This window comes from Choloepus didactylus, chromosome 3, assembly GCF_015220235.1.
Source record: "Choloepus didactylus isolate mChoDid1 chromosome 3, mChoDid1.pri, whole genome shotgun sequence".
NCBI lineage: Eukaryota > Metazoa > Chordata > Mammalia > Pilosa > Megalonychidae > Choloepus > Choloepus didactylus.
The window spans coordinates 156,871,142-156,880,836 of record NC_051309.1 but is presented as its reverse complement, the minus strand read 5'-3'; the positions used below and the strand labels follow the sequence as shown (position 1 = coordinate 156,880,836).

The 9,695-nt window shown below is 36.5% G+C and overlaps 1 protein-coding gene across 2 annotated transcripts in view; it reads right to left on the bottom strand.

Annotated features, from left to right (window-relative positions):
- Positions 1 to 4,775: 4,775 nt before the first annotated feature.
- Positions 4,776 to 9,695, bottom strand: part of SMARCA5 (SWI/SNF related, matrix associated, actin dependent regulator of chromatin, subfamily a, member 5) — a 48,298-nt gene continuing 43,378 nt past the window's right edge. For both annotated transcript variants that reach the window (XM_037830724.1, XM_037830723.1), the window contains 2 exons: positions 6,851 to 6,958; positions 4,776 to 6,026 (listed from right to left, as the gene is read on the bottom strand). In XM_037830724.1, the coding sequence (XP_037686652.1) occupies positions 5,961 to 6,026; positions 6,851 to 6,958 (174 nt within the window). In that variant the 3' untranslated portion in view covers positions 4,776 to 5,960. The remainder of the gene's footprint in view (positions 6,027 to 6,850; positions 6,959 to 9,695) is intronic.

The window sequence follows — 9,695 nt, the reverse complement described above, 5'->3', positions numbered from 1 at the left end:
ATTTCATTTCAGCCCCAGCCCCTGCCCCTCTCTCTCGATGACCCACAAACCACCGGACTTGACGTAGTGTCTCTGGGATCTCCGAGCAGGTCCCCCTGCCCAGCTGCGCTCCTCCAGGACCACTGCTGAGAGAATGCCGCGCTACGTCATCAGCACGCGCCGTCCCTCAAGGGAAGCCCCGGGCCGCCAGGCCGAGCGGGCTCGCTTTCAGTCTTATGCAAAAATGGTCAAACGGGGCATCTCCACACCCTCCTTCTCGCACAGTTCCTCCTTCCCAGCTCCGGGAATTCTTTCAGCTTCTGGCTCTCCGCTCTGTTCCCCCGGCCCCAGGGATATCTGCAGCAGGCTATCTTCCAGGCCAGTCACCGAGAGGCCGGCCCAGCCCCCTCTTGCTGTGTTTTACTGCGTGTTTCCCACGATCGCACCTGCAGCTGCTCCTGGGTTTTCCCTTTTTTTTTTTTTTGTTTCCCAGATGTCAAACCCTGGCTTCCCCGGATCGCCGCACAGCTGTGGGACTTCCAGCCAGCTCACTCACTAGTTTCAGAAGGCAGACTTTCAGTTTCACCAAGTATACAGCCCCTGGGAACTAGCAGATCTCATCTAGCTGGCACATCACTGTAACTGGTATTCTGGGTCACTCTCTGGTCCTTATCTAGTGTTTTCCACGGAGGTGTTCCTTAGCCCTGTCTCACCTAGCCGCCATCTTGGTTTCTCCTCAAGCATATGTTTTAAAAGGAGTCTGAATCCACACTGCTTTCCAAAATACCATAGCAACATTTATATAGACTTCCTTATTGCTGTCATTAGTAACCAGAAACGTATCTTTGACCTTAGACACTCAGCAACTACTGGATCAATGTAGGAATACTAGCACACATTTTTTGGAAGGTCGTCTTCTTCAAGAAGTTATATTCTCCATGGTAATGAATATTTCTTCTTTATAACTCGTACTAGGAAGTCTCAGAACATTGAACGTGACAATATTAACCGCATCATATTTAAACCACAATGTTGTTGGATTTATCATTTTCACAGTGTTGTTTGGCAAACTTGGGTCATATAGCTTTATGCATGAGAGTACACTATTTATATTGTTTACTAATTCATTTTAGATTTATAAAACCACAAATCTTTTTTGAATTCTTTTCCCTCTTTTCCAGCTGTGACCCCTTTTTTATCTTCAAAGGTGGCAACTGGAAGAGAGTAGTGTATCCATACAATTTATACTGTTGGATCAAGAAAGAATGCAAGCAGAGGGTTTGAAACAAGGAGCCTGGAGTATCATGCCATATTCTTTGCTGGAGGCGAACCCTTGAAATGCAGAAGAGCCCACCCTGAGTTCCTGACTCTACCTGAAGATATAGGTGCTGATAAAACAGGGGCACTAATATTCAACATATCATTCTGAATTGATCTAAAGAAGCTGTCTTTAGTCAAGACTTGTTCCCAAGTGGCAATGAGCATCAGCAAACAGGACTAAAAATTATAGGTATGCATCCTCAACACAGCACAGTGCTCATTTTGGGGTGTGCATTCGGTCTCTTGCTCCTGAGCTGTACCATATTACTGACTTCCCTTCTACTCAGACATGAGGTTTGTGCCTCAGATGAGAAAAATAACCCATCTGTAAGCAACTCTAACAGCAACCAGACAGTAACTCCACAGAAGTATAAACACCCTGCTTTAAAAAGCTGAGTTGAGCTTGACCGTGCCTAGAAGCAGATTTTCTCACCTGCGCATCAACATGGGAATATATATTCCTTGACTTCAAACCAGATTAACCATGTTTCAAACGTGAGACATACAGGACAGATGTGCTGAGAATTACTTTTAGGTGTTTTGAGGTTAAGTGTTCTTTCTGTGAAAAAGATGTGACTGTCAACTAAACTCATTCTCTGGCAGCAAGTCTACTTCTTTAGCCATTCATTTGTACATAATCATACCTATAAACAAAGTGGCTTTTAGCTCTACCAATGCCTTGCATTCATACAAAAATATAATGTTGCTCAGGTGTTACACATTTAATTACCCATGTGCTAGCATTTATCCTTGTACAGTCTCAAATTAATTGATAAATTTGAGAGTAAGAAAAAGCAATTTATGATCAAAAGCACTGTAACATTGATCCTATTTAAAGAAAAGAAAAACAATAACCAAATAGGTATATACTGACATGTACTAACAAACAGTGAATCTCAAACTTCAGTATGCCTTTAGAATTACCTGGAAAGCTTGTTAAAACATAAATTGCTGCTCCCAGCCCCCATCCTCATTCAGTAGATGGTGTGGGATCTGAGAATTCGTCTTTTTAACAAGCTCTCAGGTGCTACCACTGTTGCTGGTCCTAGAATCCACTTGAGTAGCACTGACCTAATGTACTTGAGATGCAGTGAATCACTGCTAGTATTAAAACAAACAAACTCACCAAAGCAATCCATAGCAAAACTATCTACGTATCTGGAATTCAAGATAAAAGCATTTTCCCTGAAATACTGTTGATTTTCCTCAACTAAATAAAAAAAAAAATTTTGTAATGTATTACCTTGATGATGTCCTGGTATTTATTTTGTGTTGGTAAAATGTTTTAAGGCAGGGCTTTTCAAATTTTACTGTGCATATGAATCACCTTGGAACTCTAATTTTCAGTGTCTGGCTTGAGACCTTAGATTCTGCATTTCTAACATGCTCTCAGATTTTAAAGCTCACTGCTTTAAGGCCAGAAGAGGACTGTGGTAAAAATACATGAGACTCAGGGTGATACTTCACATGAAATTTGCAGTGCTCAGTCACATCTGAGACATAAGCAAAGGAGATTTCAGGAAAAGGAGGTGTACATGGTGAGGATGGTAAAACACTAGCTTAACTGCTTATGCTGTCACACCAGTGCTTCAGTGCCCAACTTCAGGCAGTAATTCAAAATCCTGGCTACAAAGAATCTGAGGATGAAACTTAGGCACTAGTTTGGTTCAGATCCACTGAAATAGAAACTACTGCCTTTATTATCTTTAACAAATAACTGCTCCTTCCTTTAAACCAGCCATAGGATTCAAGACAACCATGTTCTCGGCCTGAAGCAAATGCAGTGCTTTGCACTTCATTCAACCTCTTCATACTTTTTCAACTTCCGCAACTTGAGACTACTCATTCCAAGGAATTACTGAACAGGAAACAATGTAAAGTATTAAGGGCTGCAGTCTTCTCAGAAATGAATTATAAATGTTCCTCAAATTGTTATTACACCTGAACCTAACTACAACGGTAGGTTAAGCACATGCAGCTATTTAAAAAAAAGGAAACAAAAAACTTTTACATATACTTTTAAAAAATACTATCAATATAAGCATGGACACAAATACCATAAAGTAAAATTCCATTTGAGAAAAACTATTTGAAACTTACCAACAAATTAGTTGACTGGTAAAAATCCTAAATATTAACAATATACATTAACCATCATTACTTTTTTGTTATTACCTATCACACTTAACTAGACACTTTCAATAAACCTATAAGGAACAGTACTAGAGGTCCATACATACAATACACCAAATTAGGCTCTTTAGCTCAGATTTCCCAACTTAATTAATAAAAACTCAACACTACAAAAAGAGCATAAGCATGTATGCACTGCCATAAAATTAAGCACACCAAGTCTATTATTTGAATTTTAAATACCCTAAATTAAAAAAAAAATGTTTGCTATTGGAAACAAATCCTTTTTGTGTTGTTTCTAGGTTTTAACAATATTTAAAGTATTACAGTTGAAAATTACTTCTTTTTTACCTGCATAAATCATTACATGTAATTTTCCCAACAAACAATATAGAGAGCACCTCATACACAGAAGTTAATTACTAAGTAAATGGAATATCTACCAATATTAATATTCTGGATTATAACAGATTGCTGTAACCCTGAGTCAATCTTCTCCACCATCAATTCCTCTTTTAAAAAGCATGGTTTGGGGTTAGTATCATTTTCTCCTAATAAGCATTATAAACAAGCACTTGGCTTTACTTCATTCTAGATAAAGACACAATAGTGATTCCCTAATTTACCAGTAGAAAAAAAAGTCTCATGCATTAACTAGATTGCATATTAAAATTTGGATATTAGCTTTCATAGTATTTCCAAGTGTGTTTCCCTCTACATTAACATTGTTTCCAACATCTGAGTCCCCAAGCTCTCAAGGACTGGCATTATGATTCATTTTTGCATTTCCACTATCGAATCCTCTCCCCCTCTCCCTCCACCCCTCACAAAGTATTAGGTTCTCTTCTTGAAAAAATTACCTCTTCTGTGATCTCCACAGTTTTCTTCAACTTTATATTTTTCAAATTATTTCTTCCAAAATGAGGTCATGACTCTTAAGAATTATCCCTCTTTTCATGAAAGAGCTCTTTCCTGAAATTTTGCATACATTAGACTCTTAACTGTTATTTCAAGAATCCAATGCTGTGTATAAGTCAATTTGATGGGACTAGAGAACAAATTCAATTTACTCTGTAGCTTGCCATAGACATTGCATGTTGCTTGAAGTTGACATTAGGAATCCCACACTTCAGAAAATTAAGCAGACAAAAGTATTAGCAATACGAAAAGAAACCAGCATTAAAAAAAAAATCTCAGTTATGACGTGTGGGCAGAAGAAAACTGATAAAAATTTGAGGGAAAAATTCTCATTAAGTAAAAAGAGAGATAATGTCCTATGGAAAAAAGTAAATAAAAAGCAAATGACAAAAGAAAATTTTTTAAATGGAAAGAAAAGACCACTGTAAGGATTATAAAAGTTATATTTATTCACGATGCTACATTTATTGCATTCCCTTAGAAAAATGGAGAACTGTTTATGTACCCAATTTGCACATATAAAACTTTATACAAATTATGTGTAGCACACAAAGGCCTCTGGTACAGCTAAAATCCTGACACTATAATCTGGGTATTCCTGCTTCAGGGTCTCCAGTCTATCAGGTCTTCCACAGAAAACAAAAACTGCAATTATAGTCAGTCTTGCTGCTCACATTTAGTTTTAGAAATTATTTTAAAATATAATAAAATTTTCAATTACTCTAAAACACAAACACAAACTGGGAGGACATACATTTTGTTACCAATTTCAATTTAATACTATGACAAATTCACACCTTATTCTAGCTGGCTCATAAAAAAAAAATCCACCTCAGTTTTGACATTATCTTTCAAAATTGTGGCTGCTTCAGAAGGTCATTTGTCAAAATATTTATCCAACAGTTAAAAAACAATAATAATATTCCTTTACAAAATGGTACAATAACACCATAAGGAACCAGAAAATACTAAATGTCTTTGGCTATACAACTAAAAGGCCATCCTTCCAATATTCACCTCAAAATCAACTATAGAAACAGCATAACAGAAATATGCATAGAATTTAATAGTAATTGGTCTTGCCTTTTTTGCTCATTCTACCACAAAATAAGCAAGAAGAATGTAATTTACATAATCTTCCCAGATGAGACTCAAGATACTACAAAGAAGATACCCAAATTTTTGCAAAGGCAAAGTGAATTAAAAGAATTACACAGCTAAGTAGAGACTGAAGGGACATATGTTATTTGCAATTTTCGTTTTTACTTGTTTGCTTGTTTTAAAGTCTTACAAGTGTAAAAACGTAGCTAATAAAGAAAAAGTCACAATCTTCACAAATCGAACTATAATAGAAAAATAAATCAAATGAAGCATTTATTAATAAATGAATGCCTATTTTATTATTTCAAGTGTTAATGATAAAAAAAATTTCAGCACAGCTGTTGCATTTAAAAAAGTGAAACTACACACTATGTTTCTATTTTAGTAAACAGATGAACCTGATGTCTTTTAATGACATAACAGTTGAGCAATGTACAGTACATCTTATGAAGACCCGTAAATTAAAGAACTACTGGTTTAAATTTAGTGATTATGAAACAAATATGTATTCATAGTTTCAGCTTCTTTTTCCTTCCTCGACCATCAGGTGCTCCATCCATTTTACGTTTCTGTGTCTAAAACACACAACAAGATTACTTTTCATCAGAAGAGAATTACTTTTATCACAAGACTAATAAAAACATGAAATATACTAGCAGATACATCGTAGCACTTTGGCAATAAATGGTAAACAGTAACAAGAAATATTATTTTCATGCTCAGCATATATAATGCTTCAAAACAATCATATCTCCAAATAATCCTATCTACTTATTTTACACAATAAAAACATTTTACTAACAGTGAAATTACAACAAATGAAGAATTAACTATTAGCAGTAGTAAATCAATATACCAAATACATAACATGCCCTCCACCAAAAGATAATGCTAAATATTTTGTGAGCTGTAGAAAAAGGAAGTTAGACAAATACCAGATATTAACCATATACATTCCTTTACTCAATTAACTATTATCAAAGATGATGACTTCTTCCCCTTAAAAATTTTGCCTTCACATTGCTAAGACGACCCTGGGATAATAAATCAAATGTAGAAGTTCATACTACAAGTTTGTAAAGCCACTGCTTTCCTAACTTAATTTTAATAGTTATTCTAAAAGTGTAACTTGCATTCCTAAGGAGAAGTGCAGGCTCCTAACATTCACAAGATATACTTTCTCAAATTTTCATAATTCCCCATTATTTATCAACTACCACAACATGTAACATTCCCCATGGGATGCAAAAAATTTAATTGAAATTTTTAAGTGACCCACAGCTATATTATTTATAAGGAAAAAACCAAACAGATCAAAGACAGCCAAGGGATGTTCAAATTCTTGAAAACAAAAAAAAAGTTAAGTCCTTAAAATATTTTAATATTCATGAATACTTACAGAAGGCTTTGGTCCCCGTTTCTTTTTCTCTGCCTTCTCCTTTTCTTCCAGTTCCATGTTTTCTCTTTCAATTAAGGTAATTAAGGTATTACACCGCCTCTGGAGCTCCTGAGTTGTAAACATAAATCTACATGGTAAACTGTATTTTCTATCCACAAATTTTCAGGATTTCTATTATAAAACAAAGACTTGTTTTAATAGGATAATTTAAAATCACTCATACACATCCAGTAGAGAAACTTAAAATCAGCAAAAGGAATTCATTCTCAGACACAACCCATGCTACAGGGGTAGAAAACAAGGTACAAGATAAAATGTTTTTTTGTTTCATTCTTTAAAGCCATTCTTTTGTGTATTGTTCATAACTCCTTTCTTCACTTAGGAACTAACAGTGAAAATGAACATCTCCTAATATTTATGAGACCCCTAAAGATTTTCTATGCCTAAGAACTCAGTGCCATTTACATCAAAACTTAAATAACAGTGCACATACTTGAGGGTCAAATATCAATGAGACTACAAGAGGTGTGACAAATCTTTCCTTTCAAAATATCACTAGGAACCCGATCAAGATGGCCAAGTGAGACACATCAGGGATCCACTCCCCCACAGAAGCTTGAACAACCAGCAAGAACTGAGAGAAACATCTTTCTCAAAGCTCCAAAAACCAGTTAAAGAAATGGAATACCAAGGTGAGCGAATCAAGAAAAAGGCTACTTAAAAAAAGTAAGGTAGGATCTCATAGCCTCTTGGGCTGGTGCCTCCTCCACCCCTCACCCAGCTCAGGGCCAAGCCAACATTCTTCTCAGTGCAGACTGGTTCCGGAGAGAGTAGAGTAACCCTCATGCACATACTGGAAAGCCTGTATATCTGGCTCAATCTGTCTGTGGAAGAGCCTGAGACTGGTATTCTCAGAACGTGCCCTATGTGGAGAAGGCAGTTCAGAGTTCTCCAACAGAACACAGTGGGAAAGCAGTCAAGTGGATGGCTCGTGGAAGGGATTGCTGGTTGCAGGACATACAGCACAGTGCCCTGGCCATGAGGAAATTGTTTCCTACAGGAGCGGGAAATTCCTAGGGGCACAAACATGCCTAAAACAAGACATCTGTAGAAATAATCAGGGAGGCCCCTAGGCTCTGGCCTGGACCTATTCTCATACAACCCACTGTATAGATAAGCCTTGAAGGAGAACATTCACACAGGTCAATCTGCAAAGAATGGGAAAGGAAAAATTTTCTTTTTTAACCTTTGTGATGTTTTTGTTAGTTTCTGGCCTTCAAGGAAAGTGCTGTCATAACACTACTAGCAAGCTTAAGGAACAGATTCTTCAAAGTCTAAATTCTAGGGATAACACCTCACCAAAATGTCCAGGCTTTCAACAAAAGATCACAAAGCATACAAAAAAAAAAACAGGCCTAGGGCAAAGGAGAAGATTAAGGCATTAGGAACCAGCAATTGAGAAAACCATATCTGGGACATACCAGACAAAAGATTTTTTAAAAATGGCCGTAAATATACTCAAAGAGCTAAAGGAAAACATGGGCAAAGTACTAAAGGAAATTAGCACTATGACAAATGAACACAAAGAGAACATCAATAGAGATGGAAATTATGAGACAGTATCAAACAGAGCTGAAGACTACAGTAACAGAAATTGAAAATTCCCTAGAGAAGTTTAATAGCAAAATTACAGCTGGCAGAAGAATGAATCAGAGAACATGAAAACAACAAATCATCCAGTCTGAGGAGAAGAACTAATGAAGAAAAGCAAAGCCTGAGGAACCTGTGGGACACCACTAAGCATACCAATGTAGACATTAGGAAAGTCCCAGAAGAAGAAAAGGACAGACAGGATATTCAAAGAAATAATGGCTGAAAACTTACCAAATTTAACTAAAGACACAAATATACATATCCAAGATGCTCAATGAACTCCAAATGGGATAAATCTAAATAGACCCACACTGTACCATATTATAATCAAACTGTTGAATACCAAAGATACAGGATTCTGAAAGCTGTAAGAGTGAAACAAGGCATGACATACAAGGGAGCTTCAATAAGATTAAGTGCCGATTTCTCATTGGAAACTATGGTGGCAAGAAGGCAGCAGGATGACATATTTAAAGTACTGAAAGCAAAAAACTGCTCATCAAGAATTCTGTATCCAGCAAAACTGCCTTTCAAAACTGAGGTCGAAAAAGAAAAAAAAAAAAATGAGGGCGGAATTAAGACATTCCCAGATAAACAAAAGGTGAGGAATTCTGTCAATGTTAGACTGGCCCTAAAGGCGATGCTAAAAAGAGTTCTGTAGGTTGAAAGGAAAGGACAAATAGGCAATATATCAAAGCCACATGAAGAAATAAAGATCTCCAATGGGGGTAACAACATAGGTAAAATAATGACATGGGTAAATATAAATGCCAGTATATTGTATTTTTGGTTTTAACTCCACTTTTCACTTTCTACGGATCAAAAGGCAAATGGATAAAATGCAATGGTAAATCAGTGGTTTGGGGCTCATAAAGTATAAATGCATAATTTGTGAACATAGTTTTTGTGTAAAACTATTGATGCTAAGTTGGCACACTGAAATCAAAGAAGACTGTTATAAATTTAAGATGTTAAATTTAAGCCTCAGGGTAACTACAAAAACAAGTATCAGAGATACTGCAAGCTAATAGAGACAAATTAGAATACAGGTTGCCAAGGGGCAGAGGGCTGGGGAATGGAGAGTTAATGCGTAACAAATATAGGGTTTTCTGGTTTTCTGTTTGGGGAGAAGGGAAAATATTAGTAACGGAAGGTGGTGAGGATACCACAATATTGTGAATTGTGATGACTG